Raw genomic sequence first — 19,486 nt, forward strand, 5'->3', positions numbered from 1 at the left:
TATGTCGTGGCAACACAAAACAGTCTTTGTTATCTGCCAGTGATGGGTTTCGAACCAGTGACCCTTAAGAGCTGGTTTTGAATGGGAGTGTCACAAACCACTCAGCCAACTGAAAAAGTGCCTAGGTTGTCCCAAAATCACATGAAATGACATGTGGTCCAAAATCACCTAAAAAAGTCATAGTATAGTATGTCGGCCCAAAATGAGTCAAAAATGTCATAGTATAGTATGTCGTCCAAAATCAGTCAAAAAAGTCATAGTATAGCATGTGGTCCAAAATCTGTCAAAAATGTCATAGTATAGTATGTCGTCCAAAATGAGCCAAAAAAGTCATAGTATAGCATGTGGTCCAAAATCTGTCAAAAAAGTCATAGTATAGTATGTCGTCCAAAATGAGACTAAAAAGTCATAGTATAGTATGTGGTCCAAAATTAGTCAAAAATGTCATAGTATAGTATGTCGTCCAAAATGAGACAAAAAAGTCATTGCATAGTATGTCGTCCAAAATCAGTAAAACATGTCATAGTATAGTATGGCAGCCCAAAATGTGACGAAAAGTCATAGTATAGTATGTCGTCCAAAATGAGACAAAAAAGTCATTGCATAGTATGTCGTCCAAAATCAGTAAAACATGTCATAGTATAGTATGTCAGCCCAAAATGTGACGAAAAGTCATAGTATAGTATGTCGTCCAAAATCAGTCAAAAAAGTCATAGTATAGTATGTCGTCCAAAATCAGTCAAAAATGTCATAGTATAGTATGTCGTGGCAACACAAAACAGTCTTTGTTATCTGCCAGTGATGGGTTTCGAACCAGTGACCCTTAAGAGCTGGTTTTGAATGGGAGTGTCACAAACCACTCAGCCAACTGAAAAAGTGCCTAGGTTGTCCCAAAATCACATGAAATGACATGTGGTCCAAAATCACCTAAAAAAGTCATAGTATAGTATGTCGGCCCAAAATGAGTCAAAAATGTCATAGTATAGTATGTCGTCCAAAATCAGTCAAAAAAGTCATAGTAAGGTATGTCGTCCAAAATGAGACTAAAAAGTCATAGCATAGTCTGTCGTTCCAAAATGAGAGAAAAAAGTCATAGTATAGTATGTCGTCCAAAATCAGTCAAAAATGTCATAGTATAGTATGTCGTCCAAAATCAGTCAAAAAAGTCATAGTATAGTATGTCGTCCAAAATGAGACAAAAAAGTCATAGTATAGTATGTCGTCCAAAATGAGACAAAAAAGTCTTAGTATAGCATGTGGTCCAAAATCAGTAAAACATGTCATAGTATAGTATGTCAGCCCAAAATGTGACGAAAAGTCATAGTATAGTATGTCGTCCAAAATCAGTCAAAAAAGTCATAGTATAGTATGTCGTGGCAACACAAAACAGTCTTTGTTATCTGCCAGTGATGGGTTTTGAACCAGTGACCCTTAAGAGCTGGTTTTGAATGGGAGTGTCACAAACCACTCAGCCAACTGAAAAAGTGCCCAGGTTGTCCCAAAATCACATGAAATGACATGTGGTCCAAAATCACCTAAAAAAGTCATAGTATAGTATGTGGTCCAAAATGAGTCAAAAATGTCATAGTATAGTATGTCGGCCCAAAGTGAGTCAAAAATGTCATAGTATATAGTATGTCGTACAAAATGAGACAAAAAAGTCATAGTATAGTATGTCGTCCGAAATGAGAGAAAAAAGTCATAGTATAGTATGTCGTCCAAAATCAGTCAAAAAAGTCATAGTATAGTATGTTGTCCAAAATCAGTCAAAAAAGTCATAGTATAGTATGTCGTCCAAAATGTGACAAAAAAGTCATAGTAAGGTATGTCGTCCAAAATGAGACTAAAAAGTCATAGCATAGTCTGTCGTTCCAAAATGAGAGAAAAAAGTCATAGTATAGTATGTCGTCCAAAATCAGTCAAAAATGTCATAGTATAGTATGTCGTCCAAAATCAGTCAAAAAAGTCATAGTATAGTATGTCGTCCAAAATGAGACAAAAAAGTCATAGTATAGTATGTCGTCCAAAATGAGTCAAAAAAGTCATAGTATAGTATGTCGTCCAAAATCTGTCAAAAATGTCATAGTATAGTATGCCGTCCAAAATGAGACAAAAAAGTCATAGTATAGCATGTGGTCCAAAATCAGTCAAAAAAGTCATAGTATAGCATGTGGTCCAAAATCTGTCAAAAAAGTCATAGTATAGCATGTGGTCCAAAATCTGTCAAAAATGTCATAGTATAGTATGTCGTCCAAAATGAGACAAAAAAGTCATAGTATAGTATGTCGTCCAAAATGAGACAAAAAAGTCATTGCATAGTATGTCGTCCAAAATCAGTAAAACATGTCATAGTATAGTATGTCGTCCAAAATCAGTCAAAAATGTCATAGTATAGTATGTCGTCCAAAATGAGTAAAAAATGTCATAGTATAGTATGTGGTCCAAAATGAGTAAAAAATGTCATAGTATAGTATGTCGTCCAAAATCAGTCAAAAAAGTCATAGTATAGTATGTCGTCCAAAATGAGACAAAAAAGTCATAGTATAGTATGTCGTCCAAAATGAGTAAAAAACGTCATAGTATAGTATGTGGTCTAAAATGAGTCAAAAATGTCATAGTATAGTATGTCGTTCAAAATTAGTCAAAAATGTCATAGTATAGTATGTGGTCCAAAATCAGTCAAAATAGTCATAGTATAGTATGTCGTCCAAAATCAGTCAAAAAAGTCATAGTATAGTATGTCGTCCAAAATGAGACAAAAAAGTCATAGTATAGTATGTCGTCCAAAATGAGACCAAAAATTCATACTATAGTATGTCGTCCAAAATGAGACAAAAAAGTCATAGTATAGTATGTCGTCCAAAATGAGACCAAAAATTCATACTATAGTATGTCGTCCAAAATGAGACAAAAAAGTCATAGTATAGTATGTCGTCCAAAATCAGTCAAAAAAGTCATAGTATAGTATGTCGTCCAAATGAGACAAAAAAGTCAGTGTAGTATGTCGTCCAAAATGAGACCAAAAATTCATACTATAGTAAGTCGTCCAAAATGAGACAAAAAAGTCATAGTATAGTATGTCGCCCAAAATTAGACGTACTATTGGATGACATACTATACTATGACTTTTTTGAATGATTTTGGACGACATACTATACTATGACTTTTTTGAATGATTTTGGACGACATACTATACTATGACTTTTTTGACAAAAATTTGTCGTCCAAAATTTGACTAAAAACTCATAGGCTAGTATGTCTTCCAAAATATGACAAAAAAGTCATAGGTTAATGTGTCGTCCAAAATTTGACACAAAAGTCATATACTTTAGTATGTCGTCCAAAATTTGACACAAAAGTCATAGTTTAGTATGTCGTCCAAAATGTGACAAGAAAACAGGAGGTGTTAGAAAACCTTCTGTACCTCATCTGGGGAACTCTGCAGCAGCACTGCAGCAGATAGTCATAGTATTTGACATACTTAAATAAAGACTGCATGAGGCAGTTTAAGGCAGAAACACCTGCGGAACCTTCCACATAAAAAAAATCCTCTACGCACACGTGCATTTATTAAAAACCCGTTTAAATGCAAAGTGCCGCTTGAAAACGATTTCTCCTCAGACAGAATTAGCTCAGGTAAGGAGGGAATCGTTACTGTCTGCTTTGTCTCATCTCCATAATATTTGTGTATTCTCAAGTAGGTGGAAATGCAAAATGAAACATAATTATGCCGTACTCCGCTGACAACTGATCTGTCACCGGGCACATTAGAAACACAACACGGTGTGTGTCGCGTGAAGGAAGAGGCTGGGAAGAGAAAAATAGCACTTGTGTGGGCCCGGCTCATCTCTCAGACTCTGACAAGGCTACTTACCCGGAGGTTGTAAAAAAAAAAAAAATAAGAAAACAGGATGAAATAAATAAATAAACAATATCTGCCACATACACACAAATGCACCCCTAAGCTCATTAAGCGAACACACTCCCTGTACCTCGTCTCTGCTTCTAGTGTCCCAACTAAGACAGATATCTCACCTTTGGTACAAAGTGCAATTACACCAGACCAGACAAATATAGCATGAGCGTATTATCTTTCTGAAACACCTGGGAAGTCAAGATGATAAAAAATGCTGCCCTTCTTTTGAGCTGCAACGCTGGGGCCTTATAAAGAACTAGGTTGGCCTCTTTCAGCGTGTACACTTGCAGCCAAGTACAAATTAACCTGCTAAGATCAACAATAAACCTAATTAGAGTTGTGTTGTACAGCACACATCTCTAAACACAGCTTGTTGAGAGATGAATCTCCATCTGTCTGGCTGCACACACTGGGAGGAGGAGGAGGAGGAGGAGGAGGAGGAGAGACTCGAGAGAAGATCAGGCCTGAGCTCCACGGAATGAAGCTTTGAGTGTGTGTGTGTGTGTGTGTGTGTGAGAGAGAGGCCCTCTGTGGCCATAGGGTTACTTCACCATGTCAACCCTAATTTCATGATGTCATGCAGCAGCAGGGAAGGGACATGGCACATGCACGGAGAACATGCCATCGTATTTAAGGATGTTTTTGGGGGGTGGGGGGGGGGGGGAGTGTAACACTAAGGGGTGAGGACAGGACTCGGGCAGCAAAACAGGGAGGAACATATGGCTGTCGTGTTCTCTGAAATGAAATCATTCATTCGCTTTTATCCTTCACACGACGGGTTGCCGGTGCCAATCCCGGCTGACGTGGGGTGAAAGGCGGGTCACACCGTGGACGGGTCGCCAGTGCATCGCAGGGCCAACGTAAAGAGACAAACAAGCATTCACTCACTCACACTTAAGGTCAATTCAGAGTAGAATTGATCGCTGCATGTTTTTGGACTGGGGCCACACGGTGTGGATGAGATCTCACACTGGCTTACCTGTGTGTCACAGTGAGGAATGGATGATAGGTTAACATTTGTGGTGTGTTTTCTTCAATGCCACCCAGGTAGAACGGACCGGGACGCAAACCAGAAACCCTCTTGCTGTGAGGCATTAAAATTGAATATGATTACATATTTTAAATGGAAGAAAAAATCATTTCAAACCCAGCTCGCCTACAGTAAAATCAGGCACAATGTTTTGTTTTTTTTCCTTTTTGACTCTCAACGTGAGATGGGAGGAAACCCTCTCGCTGGTTATCATATTAAATCCTACCGTATCAAATAACAAACGAATTATTGAATTTCTATGTAAGCCCAACTCGGTTCTACAACTTTTTTTGCAGCCACACTGGAGATTTTAATGTCTGGAAAAGAAAAAAAGAAAAAATGATTAAAAGGTGCAATTTCTCTGGATATGTATTTCCTGACCCTCTGGTAATTTCCCTAAGCTGCCGTTGGACATGACAGCGTTATCACTTTACGTTTGACACCGCACAAGATAAAGCAGTGGGGACGCCGAGGTCCAAATATGTGGCTGTTATAGGCCGGAGCTGTCTCATTCATCATGTGCTAACACCTAGAGTTGTGTCATTTCTGTCTATAAGTTGCCTGGGGCAGGTCTCGCAAAGTAAAATAGCGATGTAATTTTACACCTCAAACACAAGTGAAGACTTCAGAAACATAAATACAGTGTGTATGTGAATAAATAAAGGCAAGACACGGCATCTTTCAGAAATAAGTTTATATCACAAATGGGGGTTATTATTTAGTATCATAATCCATGAAAGAACAGTGTGCGTTGCCATTTCCTTGTCATGTTCTTAAGGATACAAATAAACTTAAAAATGTTACAAATATAAATGTTTCTTAAGACACGAAAAACACACTCAATGAAAACACGGAAAGGTAGGCAAGGGACACGGCAGCTTCCACGTCACGGTCGGACAGAGTTTGGTCAACAGCGAGCGGCGTGTGTTGACTCAGCCGTAGTTTGTCTCCCGTAAATCAATAACAAGCACTAACAAACTGGGGAAGAACTGGATATGTGGCAGCTGGGAACTATTTACCAGAAGCAATACTTTGCAAATAGTTCACTCTGTTAGTGGCAATGTCAGACATCTCAAACAGTTCTTCTTCCTCTGCCTGAGCAGGATATCGCGTGAGGTAAAGTGCACATTCAGCGTGTGTTAGTTGGATTCGGAGGCGCTCGCCGCCAGTCACAAACAAAATAGCACCTTTACAGTTTTTGATAATTCTTCTTCTTCTTCTTCTTCTTTTTTAATGTATTACATAACCCTGCCTCCACAGTATTACAATCACCATGAGCACACAAGTCCTAACCTCGGGTTGTTAGTCACAAGCTACGACACAAATAGGGGATGCTCGGCCCAGGCACAAACGGAGGGGGGGGGGCCGACACTAAACTCACCTGCTATTTCCTATAAAAACACACATTTCTGATTTTTCCTAAAAAGACGACGGGGAAAAACATAACAATCACTTACATGGCTGAGGATGAATGTCGTCATTGTAGAAGTTTCTCTTTAAGTTGACATTTACTGAGCTATAGCTGCTTATCATAAGAAAACAGGTAATAATACATATTCAGCTTCTGGTCCCCGGCCATTTTGTCTATAGAATGGCAAAACCAACATTATCCATTTTCATGTTGCACTAATCAGAAAACAAATAAAAAAAAATAAATGGTTGATGCTGCTGTGGCAAAAATGCACAAACTTCTACAATGGCTAATTCCTTATTTCTTCTAAAATGTAGTAATTACACGTCATATTTAAAACTTTAAAAAATAAATTACACCTTACAAAAGATGTTTGAGTGTTTTAGATGGAAAAAAACAACCACAGGACATTTTTTATCATTTTATAATCACAACACTGTTAAGATGATTATGAAACGAGGCCTAAAATTAAATAAAGTTTGTTTTGTCTGTACAACATTTTTTTTTTTTTTTTTAATCATTGTTATTATTATTATTATTGTTGTTGTTTTAGAGCACCATGTACTCCCTTTAATATCCAGAATAAAACATGGATTTTCCTGTCATGGCGTGGTGTTTTCCCTAAAACAAACAAAACAAAAACAAAGAACACAAGTGGCACATGTGGGGGTTATAAAATAAACAAATCTTAAGTTGTTTAAACATTGAAAGAAACACCTGCAGTTGTTAAGCCACTGGCCACTGTGGCACAATATCCAAGTCATAACATGGCAAAAACACCAAATATCACCAGAGTCACTGGTGTCCACTGAGAACTGATATAAAACTGAATACTCGAAGGGCGTACAGGCGCGTTGACACAGAGGACAAAGGGTGACTGGAAGAAGGACATCTGTGTCTGCTGTGTACGTCACCGTGTATCTGTGCAGAATCCTCATTCTCTGCAACTGCTCGCACCTTCTATCCCGAGCAATATTGTCCTCTTAAACATGCAGATTTCTCCGAGCATTGTGTATGCACCTTGAGTCGAGATGAGCAAAATTGCATTTTTTTTTTATTTTTATTTTTTCAGAAGCATGCGCGCTGAGGAAAGGGGTGGCGGGGGTCGTGAAACTCACACACATCACAAGCAGCACTGGCAGATTTTAATCCTGTTTCTTATTCTGAAGCTCCTGTTCCGATTACACACACACACGCGCACACAAAGCCTGAAGCAGAGTTATGGTAGCACTAAAAGTAACGTGTGTTATGGTAAAAGGGTCACTTACGCCATTAGTGCGAGAGAATTGGAGGGCGTTTGGAGACTCACTTGTTGAGACAAGGATCATTTTGTCCGCTGTCGCCCCCCCCTCCCCCCTCGCCCCTCCTCAGTCGATTTCTCTCCTTGTGGATTCGCCGGCTCTTTTTTTTTAGTAGCATCTGCTTACAGTTAAGGGCAGTAAGGGGACAGGGCCGCCCCTCAGCATGAATATATGAATAAATAGCTCGTGTGAGGAAATCGTGACAGAGGAACAAAATCCTTAAAGCCCAATTTCAACTTATTTGTTTCACAAATGCCCGAACATTGTGTCATCAGGTGGAAGATGTTTGTGAGAGCCACTGTGAAATGTCCCACCAGTTAACAGAAAAGCTTTAGTGTTTGTCTCCGGGTAGATTTTCAGTGCTTTTTCCTCCCCCAAAGGGTTTTGAAATAATTAATAAATTGAATGCCTATGGATCCACGGAAGTTATTCCACATTTTAAGATGAATGTACCAAACACTGATAATCCAGTAGATGAAACAGCGGTCTCGCAAACATGTTTCTTTGTGGAGATTATATCTTATTGAAAAAAAAAAAAAAAAAAGGTTTCATTTTCCCCTATGAAGCTTATTTTAGTATTGTTCTGAAAAACCCTCAAGGGGGATGGAAAATATTGAAAATCTGCTGTGAAAATTCGACGTGGAGCACAAAAAAAAAGTTTTCATAAAGATAGTTTGTGGATTGCTTTTTAAAGCTTTCATATTAAACAAAAAAAAAAAAGAAAAGAAGATAATACACAGATTGGAATATGTTAATATTAAAAATGTTGCAATATCCGGGCATTGTCAAACCCGTGGGAACCTCTTGCGTGGTTTGTGGACTCTTTCACGTGCTGACTTGAAAAATACCTGTGTGTCACTCGCGGTGTGACATTGTTCTCATTTATGAATCAAACCCTTTTAGGTCATGAACATTTTCAGTGAGGGAATCAGATTTATGGCCTTTTCACAGAATGTCTATGTGATAGACTGTAGATCCTTCAGTTCTATGCTTCATTTAGGCTTTTTATGTCCCTTGGTGCTGCAAGTGTACGTATGAATGTGTGTGTGTGTGTGTGTGTGTGTGTGCCACAGTGAGGGGTGGTCTGTTCCTCCCTCAGATGTCTTCTGGGTCTCCACCTCGCAGGCCTCTTTGGCACTTATCTAGCGTCCTGTGGTAGGCGCGGGTGATCATCGAGCTTGGTAATTTGCGTTGTGGCGTGAGCGAGACCTTTCCAGGACTGCGCGGCGGTCTGTTCAAAAAAAAGCAGAACACACACACACACACACACAAAAAATCAAAACCAGAGAAACAGAGACTGGGAAAGAACAAGAAAGTGTTGTTACATTGATCCATGCTGGCACACAGGAGCTCAACTAAATGAAAGACTGTATAGAAAAACTAAAGGAGGCACAGAAAATAGACTGAAAGCAGGGAAGAAACAACATGAAGCAAATCCAGGCTGATTGAGAGCTGAGCAGCAGGGGAGAAGGGAGAAACAGAAGAAGCTGCTGGAGTGGAGGTGCTTGTGTCTGGTGTCATAGTAACTCCATTCAGTTCCCGATCCAGGCTTCTACTCGAGAGCCCCTCAACTATTCTCACATCAGATGCAGCATATGCACAGGAGACAAAGTAAACACACACACACACAGCCAGGAACAGACACAAGCGGTTGGGAATCAAGAGGAGGCAGAAGAGTAATGACTGCATACATGGTACGTACACATATAGGGACACGGACAAGGCAACAAGGGCGTCTTTGTGCCATGAAAGGAGGTTACGCTAACAATCTCGAACTGAAAAACAAGTCACAAGCAACCTGCTCCTGAGTCATGTGTTACAACATATACATATATATATATATATATATATATATATATATATATATATATATATAAACACATCATCATTGTATCCACTTAGATAATCTGTGTTTCACGTTTTGTGACATTACAGTCACACAAAACAGTTCGTTCATGAGTCCGAGGGAAAGTTTGAAGCACATTTGAAAAGGAGCCTGCATCCATCTGTACATATAAATATATATATATATATATATATATATATATATATTACATAACACCATAGTCAATACATCACTTTTCGGTGTGGAGGCTTGAAACTATAAGTAAGAGCAGCACGTATACACCCTGTGGCTCTTAGTGACAGTGAATGTTTCACTGCTATGTTTGTGGTCAGAGAGCCGGGCCAAACACACTTTAGGTTCTTCACTGTTGCCAGTGCTATGACAGAGTCGAACAAACACTGCCTTCCGCTGTCGTTCCAAGCCGTCCGCGGCTGCCCAGAAATGCCCATGGCATCCGGCGGGGGAGCCAGGTGGCAGGTGGGGCCCGGACACAAGCAGAAAGCACAGCCATGGAGACGACCGCAGGCACACCCACACGGGACTCCCAGGTATTTCCAAGCGTGCCGCCACCAATATATCCATTAGTCAGTGCCAGCTGTAGGGTGCCAGGCGTCCCGAGCTGGCCGTTGTTTAATGGCACTCGCTCCATCCATCATGTCAGGTAATGAGCTGAGAGTGACTCTGATGACTATAGGACAAAGCACACACGCACACACTCGCACTACAGCCATCACACGGTCGAGAACAGAGAGCTCTCCTCCTCCAGAGTGGATACAAAGCGTCTTACAGATGGTGCACAGGAGGAGAGATAAAGCACGACAGAGGGAAGGAGCACTGATGTTTTTTTTTTTTAAAAAACATTTCTCGTATTCTGTTTGACAAAAGTCAATATACATCATGTATGAATGTACGTTAAATGATCAGTGACGCTATTATGTGCCTGCTCTCATTTTTGTATCCACGCGCTGTTCAGTCTCTCGCAAACAAACACAAAATAAACAAACGAAGAGGACAACAATGGCAAAATAAAACACTCTACATCCCTGCCAGTCATTTGCAAGCCCAAATTGCTGTAACCCCAATTCTGGTCAGGCAGTTTTCCTTTAACCCTCCGTCTTTTCAGAGGAGCATTAAAACAGCTCGGAGAATCCAGAGTCACCTCAGGTCACATTTACCACTGAAAATAGGGAGGGAACGTGTGCTGGCTATACAACCGAGACCCTAAATGAATTGAGAGACAAGTGAAAAGAAAGAATAAAAAAAAAAATAGAGCGACGAAAAAATGTTTTAGGGTTTAAATAGCGGATTTTCCAGCCAAGTAAAACAACATTTTTAAGTTAAATTACACCAGACTTTATAAAGACATTACAAACAGATTACCCCCCCAAAACACCTCAGGCTCCAGCCCACATCTTACCCTCAGGGTACTCATCATTTAACCTGCATGTTGATTCAAAGAACAGGTGCACGATACCAAGACGAGAGCGTGTTATTTGAAAAGGCAGCAGGTTTGTGAGATTATTCGTGTGACCACTCGATGAGCAACGTGTATAGATGCTACCTACAACTGTTTGTCAAATTACAAATGAAAAGTGTCCTCGAAAGTAAAGCTTTCTCCAACCGTCTGAATACATGGGACATCTTTAGTCAAAGCCGTTGCAAAATGAAAAACTTGTAGGAAAAATGCATCTCCCATCTGAGGATCCACCAGTGGAATGAAAAGCTATTGGCTTCTCATAAAGACTTTTCTGTTCCTATCTTCAGGTGGATAAAAGCCCATCTTTTCCCAACTCACATCAATCTATCACAACAATTGAACAAACAGCAGCTATTTCTACTGGGAGGGAAACATTACAACTAACCTCTACTGAATTGAATACACACAAGCAGAGAGGGAAACACAGTTAGATTGGGGAAAAGGAAGAGATCCACACAAAGGATAAACTCTACGTTGTTTTTTTTTTTAGAGGTCTGATTGGTGACTCTTTCTACCCGCGTCGGTTTTGATGGCTTTGTTACCTGCTTCTCCCAGAGGTGACATCTTTCCGAGTAACAGCAGGAGCGACACAGAGGAGCACAAGAACACAGAAGAAGAAATTGATAAAAAGAAGAGCAGGCAATCCATGTTACAGCAGGGAGATGTTTGGATATCAAAACTTAATTAAACGCTGGCTGGGACTGTTTCTCACAATGTTACTGAATGCACCGGGGATTTCAGTGAATGTGGGCAGATGGAGATGGGGGTAACTGACACACAAACACTGAGAGAGAGATACATGGGAGTACACTGTTGCTTTAAGGTCCACGTTTCAACGTCTAAAGATGAGTGACTCCTCTGCTCACCCCTCACATCACTAAAAGCACTTCAGGGAACTACGGTGGCCTGGGCATACAGTCCGATTACGGCTGTCTCTACTCTCGCGTGGCGTAATTCTCAACGCCTCGAGTTGAAAATGATCAACTTTGGCAAAGAATTGAGATTGAGAGAGCGTTGAGATTCTCCAGATGACGTCACACAGTTGCCAGTTGCTATATGCACTCTATACCACATTATTTGACAACTTGCTCGCTCGCATCAAGGCCAGGCCAGGATTACCCGGAGCGATGCCGCTCGTCGTGCGAAAGTATCGCTGGGAATGAATCTCGTCCATACGGAGCTCCTGAAGTGAACGGTGAAACTCGCCAAGTAGCACATTTTTAGACTTCTTTTAGTTTTTTAGGCTACAAAAACCAAAAGCAATTCTACACAATACAAATACATTTTTGATTAGGATATGCCATCAAAACCCTCCTAGAGGTCAAACACGGGACCTTTAAGTAAGTTGTGGTTAAATGGTGTACAGAGAAATGGCTTACACACACACACACACACACTTTTGCAACATAAGGTATCATGATGATCCCTGATAAGACCACGATAACGGGAGAAGAAGCGAAAGCAGAGGCCTCAACAACGACAGCGACAACTTGAGCCTTCTCCTGACTGTTTGGAGGAGCGCCTCCAATGAGACATCGTTTCATGTTATGACAGATGATAGAACCGCACTTTCCCAGATGGATTCCCAAAAAACAGATTAAATACCAACCAGGACTTTGATGTCACTGTCATCAACGGCTAATTGCTTAGAACTACATTGTGATGAAGGACTCGACGATGTGCAAGAGAAGCAAAAGCTGCCAGTCATCTATCAAACACTTTAACCAGAGGATACTTTGAGGAATGATCTCACGTCGGCTCGTACAAAACACGCGGACTTTGAGAAAGACTGCGCTGCGTTCGCTCAATAGCGTCTGGGTAGCATCAGACTCTGGGCCCAAAAATCGAAACATGGCATTCACATTCATCACGGCCACGATAACAAGGTCAGGTTCACACACACACTCACTAATCATGTGTGTAAATAGCTGCAGAAGACAAACAGGATGCATCATTAAGAAAGGAATGGAGCTGTATCTGTTGTTTGAATACACTCTGCTCTGCGTTTATTAGACACACCTGGCTGAACCCCATGAATACGGACACAACAGTCCTGCACTCAATTGTCCTACATGAAGGTTATAATGTTGAATTGTGATCATTTTGGACAACGTACTTTGTGGCGTTATTGAATTGTGAAGCGCTGAATTGTAGGCGCGTGTTTGTACTAACACACAGAAATATCTCATTGCACAAAATCGCGACGACAAATTATCTATCCGTCCATTATCTTTACCGCTTATCCTTTGAGGGTCACAGGGGGAACTGGAGCCGATCCTACAAAATTATAATAAAGATAAATCAACATCGCTATAAAACAATTTTAATAAAACCGAACATTATATAGGCTTTGCGAGGGGAGGATTTATTGCGGCAATGTCGTACGAGATTGCATTAGTTTAACTAGGTGTACCTAATAAACTGCTAACTGGAAGTGTCTTTGCAAACAATACAATTACTTTCTTTTTGCAGTAAACACATTATTCCTCCGACATGTCACTGTCCTTCCCTTACTTCAATCTCTCCGAGTCGCCCGGCACTTTATATTTTTGATGAGCTCGAGCGTAATAAACGTGATTAAAATCCTGCGCACTCTTCATCAACACACGTCGCGTCTCCCCCTCTGTCAAAGGGAGGGAAGCATGTGCAACACTAGCCCCGGCACCAGCCGCAACCTTCTATCGCCTCTTTTCATCTACCCCGCCTCCCTCCCCCCCTGTTCCCCTCTGCCTGCCTCCAAGCTACAGAGTAATGGAACTCCCTACACAGAAACAAGATACGGTGTATAAATGGGATGCAGAGGGAGAGAAGCTATTTCTTCTCACTGAAAGTTATGGTCCTAGTATCACAAAACTACAGTCGTGGCAAGCACAGGCCCTCATTCAGCGGTAAGAGTAATCACCCCAAACAAGAAGCAGGGAAGGGAGAAATAGTACAACTGAGGAAAAGGTGAGGTATAGGGGGGAGGGGGGAGGGGGGGTGAGGTCAAAGAGAGAGAGAGAGAGTCAGTGATCCTTTTCTATCTGATGTTTCAAGTCACCATTGACATAAAAACAAGCTGCTGAAATGAAAACCAATGCATTACAGAAGATTTCTAGCCACTGATAGTTTGAATTAGGGGGGTGAACTGGGTTTCAAGTTCAACAAAGCCTGGATTTTTTTCAGTGATCCGGCTCAGCAAAACTGGCTGGAAGAAATTTGCTGGTGTTTTGAATCTTTTATGCAATTTATTCGACTCATTAATGTGAGAACTGTAAAGATGTTTTAAACAGGTTGTTACATTCTCATTACCAATCAAGGATAAAAGAAATTCATTCATTCAAGTTTCGGGGGCAAATCAGGCTGAAAAGAATTCTACTGAAACATTTCACCGCATGTAACACAAAGAATAGACTAATTAATGAATCAATATTCTATTACCGGCAAAACCAGCGGTGTGAAACGGACAGAAAAACAAGACTGTAAACTCCTCATCCTCAGTGTTTCATACTTATTTCAGTGTCGGGTGATATGATATATTCAGGGTAAAAGAGATTCTCTTTAGTGACACTGAAGAGGTGCTTTGGTTTCGAGTTTAGGCAAAAATAACTACTCGGTTAGATGTGAGTAAATATCGCTGACATCGTTTCACACGGACGCGAATGACAGACACGCAGCGACACTTTCTGCCTCCCTGTGTGATCAAAGCCACGAGCGCCTCACATCTGCGGCGGAGCACAACCGAGGCGAGGGCAACCGAGCGCTTTTTCAGCTCGACTGGCAGACACGAGGCGACGTGAATCCACGGCGACGCGTTACATTTCCTCGCTACGGACAAAACGTAATGTAGCACGGCAAAGCTACATGTACATATTCCACATTTATTGCTGTATAAAGATACCGTTTACCGTTGATTACACTAAATCCATTTCATTTGTGTCCGTTTTTGAATGTTTCTGAATATGCAATGTCGATGAATCCGTCGCCCGCTCCACAAGGACAAAAAAGATCTCGGCTATAATACGCAGAACAATATCATAACAGTTTTGCATATTTACACATGCCAAGATCCCACTTCATCTTCACAAAAAAAGGACGTAAATAGAGGCGTCCATTGTTTCAGCTGACGCGGACAAATTAATTGACTTAGCCCTCCCTTTTAATCGTGTTTGATGTCATTTGCTATGTAGATATATTGAGACTATATAATTGTGCCTCGCCAACATTTCCACACATTGATTTTTTTTTCTTTTTGTCCCTGAATGACATTCAGAAACTCTCTGGATAATAAACACTTAACTTTCAATCAATGCCAGTTTACATAAACACTTTGCATGCCAACTTGTCTGTGAATGCATGTCTGACGAGGTCATTATCACGGTCACAACACATTAATTGTTGCACTATATTCAAATCTGCAAAGGCGTGTGGAAAAGATTGCACCTAAACCAGTGCTTGATGTTTGAACTTAGCACACCTTAGCAAGCAGAATCCTGCTTCCTTCTCGTTTCCTTATGCTATTTTCTTCTCCGTACTAACTTCTGTCTTTTATTCACCCCCTATTACTGATGTCACCTCCGGTATTTACCACATGGAACCAGCCACTTCTGATTTCCTGACGCTCAGGAAGCAGAGACTGCAATGTAAATATTCTAATAATGACCTAAGTTGAAATGGACACAGAATCTCCCGGCGTTCAGATAAGGCATGCATGTATACAACAAGTCCATGTTTCTGCTTGACAGTTTGTATACAGACTTTCGGAGGCAGAGTGAGTTTAAGTGACAGTCTGTTGAGATAAGCGGTAACGAGGAGCGGTTCTGTGCGAAGCAGGGTGGTCATAACACATGCAATTGGTTTTGACAGTGCTGGGATGTGGTTAATCTTTCCATGCCTCTATCACCTCTCTATCTCTGTGGGTACTGTGATGTGCATATTTGGCAATTCTGGAGACTGACCCAGATAGTGAATACAGCTATTCCCCCCCCCCCCCCCCCCCCCACACACCTCCATCAGCCTCTCACGACTCTCTCTCCCTGGATTCCATTTTAATTCCAGACTCCCTTTGACAAAAACTGGGCTGTGCACCATCACTCATAAAATGGCATCAGGGCTACTGGCCGGGCTTACCGCCTTTCCCCTCATTGCAACCAGCCCCATCACACATTTGTGTATAAAGCCTTACAGTAAGAATGGTCTTGATCTTAAAGTAATGCCTCCAGACTGCTTGGCACAAAAATATAATTGAGGAGAGTAAGAAACGACTGCACACGCCCATATTTAAATGCTTATTTCACAAGGAAGAAAAGTACTAAAGTTTATCTCCTCAGTGAGGAAGCTTTTGACAGGTCTCTGTTAAGCACAAAACAACAAGAGATAAGAGAATACATTTGTGTTTTATTGCCTCTAAATCCTGCATGAACTATATGAACTCTTTGTGAATCTTACGTGTGTGTGTGTGTGCGTGTGTGTGTGTGGTAATATCAAAATAAAATGAAGTAAAAGAAAAATCCATCATTCTCAAAGCCCAGATAGCATTTGTTAGATGTATGATTGAAACCAACAAGCCTGACAGACTACGGGCAGCACAGATTCCTCACCGGGCCCCTCAGGTTCAGAAATCTCCTTAAAATATCTCCGCTGGACTTGAATCCTCAGTCACGGAACAATGCATCCTGGCATTCTGGGATGCAGCCTCGGCACAGACAGCTCAAATGAACAGTTATATGAAAACACTTTTTGCTATCGATCAGCACCTCAGGCAAAACTCCCATTCATGATTGTCCTCTCAGCAGTCAAGTTTCAAGAGGTAGGCTTCACCTTAACCATGAAAGACAACAAAGATCCTCAAGAGAAAAATTCCTCAAAAACACGAAGCATTGGCCATCTTTACCGTTTGACAGTGTATCCTCACCTCGGCTCAATACTGAAGCGTGCACTCTGTAGTTCAGTCTAGATTTACAATGGACTGCACATTTAGTGCATTAGAACGAACAGAAGGAGTTATCTAATGTGACTCTCCCATTACTGTAAAGGTTATTATTTTATAATCAGTCATATAATGCAGAACTTTTTATGGTCAACGAAATGTCAGAAAACAGTATCTCAACATCGCGTCCACACCAGCAAAGACCATATTTTGATAATATAAATCAAAACACTGTTGGAAGTTGATGATTATATAATTCATTGAGAAGATTTGGAGGATTATTCACAGTGGCACTGTAATACACACACAGTACACAAATGTTTCTGATTTGGGGCTCCACCAGCAGCACAAGACTATGACCACAAGGCATGCACAGGAGCCATGGGGAGCACAGATGGGGCCTGTTTCAGAAGCCTGTGTTTCACAGGCCCGAGCCAGGAGAGAGAGTAATCCATCAGGCCAGGGCTCTCTGGTGCCTAGGGGGGGCATTTGCTGATCCTATAAGACTGATTGGACCTCTATGGGAGGCCAGACCCCCTGACTACATGGACATCAGTGTCTGGCTTGCTCCATTGAGGCTTGATCTGAACTGGACCAAGCCAAAGCAGTGACCTGCTTCAATTTGGATCCGGCGGAGGGAGCTATCTAGATCACAGACGACATTCTGCACTGAACAAGTTGTCCAAACTCGGTTAAAAAAACGGCCTAAACTTTCACAATTTGCATCTTAAAGTACAGCAAAATGTCAGGTTTCGAAATGGGTCAGTCATGTGACCATAACCTAACGGAGTCTAACCTTTTAACATACATTATATTCATCAACACTGCAAATGACACAGTGTGTGTAGTTAAAATTATTAAGTAATAGAAATCAAATGACTTTTTCCCCGCACTCGTGTGAGCTGATGAGTTCAGAGACAGCGTCAGCCGGAGAGGCTGGAAACTGCAGCAGCCAAGGCAAGCCGCATGATTGACAGGTGAAGGAGTAGACAGAGAGATAGTTAGACAAATGGAAGCTAAGATATAGTTTGACAGACAGATGGGACCGTAAATGGATGGTTTGGCAGCATGATAAGGTAAATAGGCTGATGGATCACCAAACAAATGTGGGAGGAGGAAGGAAGAAAATAAAAAAAAAAGGAAGAAAAGAAGAAGAATGCTCGCCTGCAGACAACAAAAGATAGGAAGCCAGATAGCCTGATAAACACAGATGGATTGCGCTGATACGCGGGGAGGTGGGGCGGGATCGATAGATTGTTTTATTCTATTTGCTTGGCAAACTGGAGATTTGATGTGGCTGGAATCAAGGCGATCTGTTTCCGACGTCGCCAGGCGTGACTGTTACAGATGGTGCGATAGCGACACATCTCAATCTCTGGCTCATCTCTGTGCAGTCTATCTCAGCTGCACGGTGCCAGCACCACCTTCGGCGGTGTCATCACTTCGGAGTGTTATCAAAAGGCTCTGTGTTCCGACGTATCATTTTGCTTTAAAAAAAAACCTACCCACTCTCACGATTCCCACCTCAGGTGTGGGCTGGATTAGTGAGCGTGAATCACAGGGGTGGGGAGCCGTGTGGTGGTAACCCATGGCACTGGGTAAAGACGCGGCGCTCGGAGGAACCCGGGTGTCTCAAAATGGAGAGAGAGCAGGATCCTGCGGCTCTACTAAGATTTGAGCAAAAACAAAATGGATGCCGTGACAACTCGATGCCTCATTACCGCTGCATGCGTTTATCATGTCAAAATGGAAGACAAGGGTATGTGAAGTTTAGAAGCAAAGGGTCTCCTAGTTAGAAAGGTGGCTTCTCTCTGTGGCTGCTTGAGGGACATGGGGGTGCACTGTAACAGCCTTGATGAGTGTTTCAGGGCTTATAATAGACAGGAAAGACCCAGAAAGCATGCCCTTTAGAGGTGCAGCATCTCTCACGGTCTGACAGCTTACAGGGCCTGGGCTGCACAATGACACCTTCACAGTGGGCTCCCAAGATGACACACAAAAACACACGCATACAGGTGCATAATGTTCAGATAGTGTATTCTAAGAAACACAAATAAATCTGGCAGCATATGCACACACACACACACACACACACACATACACACGGTTGTGGAGATTTTACCTGACAAGTACAATCTCAGCACCCATGCTGAAAGTATTAATACTTGACAAAGTCAGGTTTTTTTTTTAAAAAATACCAAAAACAAAACAAAACAAAACAAAAAAACCTCCAGAACAAACATTTGTTTGTGCCATGTTAAGGAAGCATATACCTAAAGCACCCTCTCTAGGAATATTGTTAGATTTTGTGGAGGTGAAATTATATAGGGAAAGGTCAAAGGCGAACAAATCAATGTGTTGAACTCGCTAGACCCAGGAAGAATATTTTCTATTCTCCGGAGTGATGAGAGTTAAATGATGATATTTGTTGTTGTTGTTGTTGGAGACAAAGTTTTGACCATGAACACGAGCCAAGAACGTGGTGACCTTAAAGCATTGGGGACTGTGAGCTGTTTTATAGCAATAACAGGAAATCATTTGTGGGAAAGAACTCCGAATATCACACACTAACACGCACGGATCAAGTGACGTAATGG

At 41.4% G+C, this 19,486-nt stretch overlaps 1 protein-coding gene across 4 annotated transcripts in view; it reads right to left on the reverse strand.

Annotated features, from left to right (window-relative positions):
• Positions 1-5,623: 5,623 nt before the first annotated feature.
• diaph2 (diaphanous-related formin 2) overlaps positions 5,624-19,486 on the reverse strand; it is a 338,483-nt gene continuing 324,620 nt past the window's right edge. For all 4 annotated transcript variants that reach the window (XM_058649427.1, XM_058649426.1, XM_058649428.1 and 1 more), the window contains one exon: positions 5,624-8,889. In XM_058649427.1, coding sequence (XP_058505410.1) covers positions 8,828-8,889 — 62 coding nt within the window. In that variant the 3' untranslated portion in view covers positions 5,624-8,827. The remainder of the gene's footprint in view (positions 8,890-19,486) is intronic.

This window comes from Solea solea, chromosome 14 (assembly GCF_958295425.1).
Source record: "Solea solea chromosome 14, fSolSol10.1, whole genome shotgun sequence".
Classification (NCBI taxonomy): Eukaryota; Metazoa; Chordata; class Actinopteri; order Pleuronectiformes; family Soleidae; genus Solea; species Solea solea.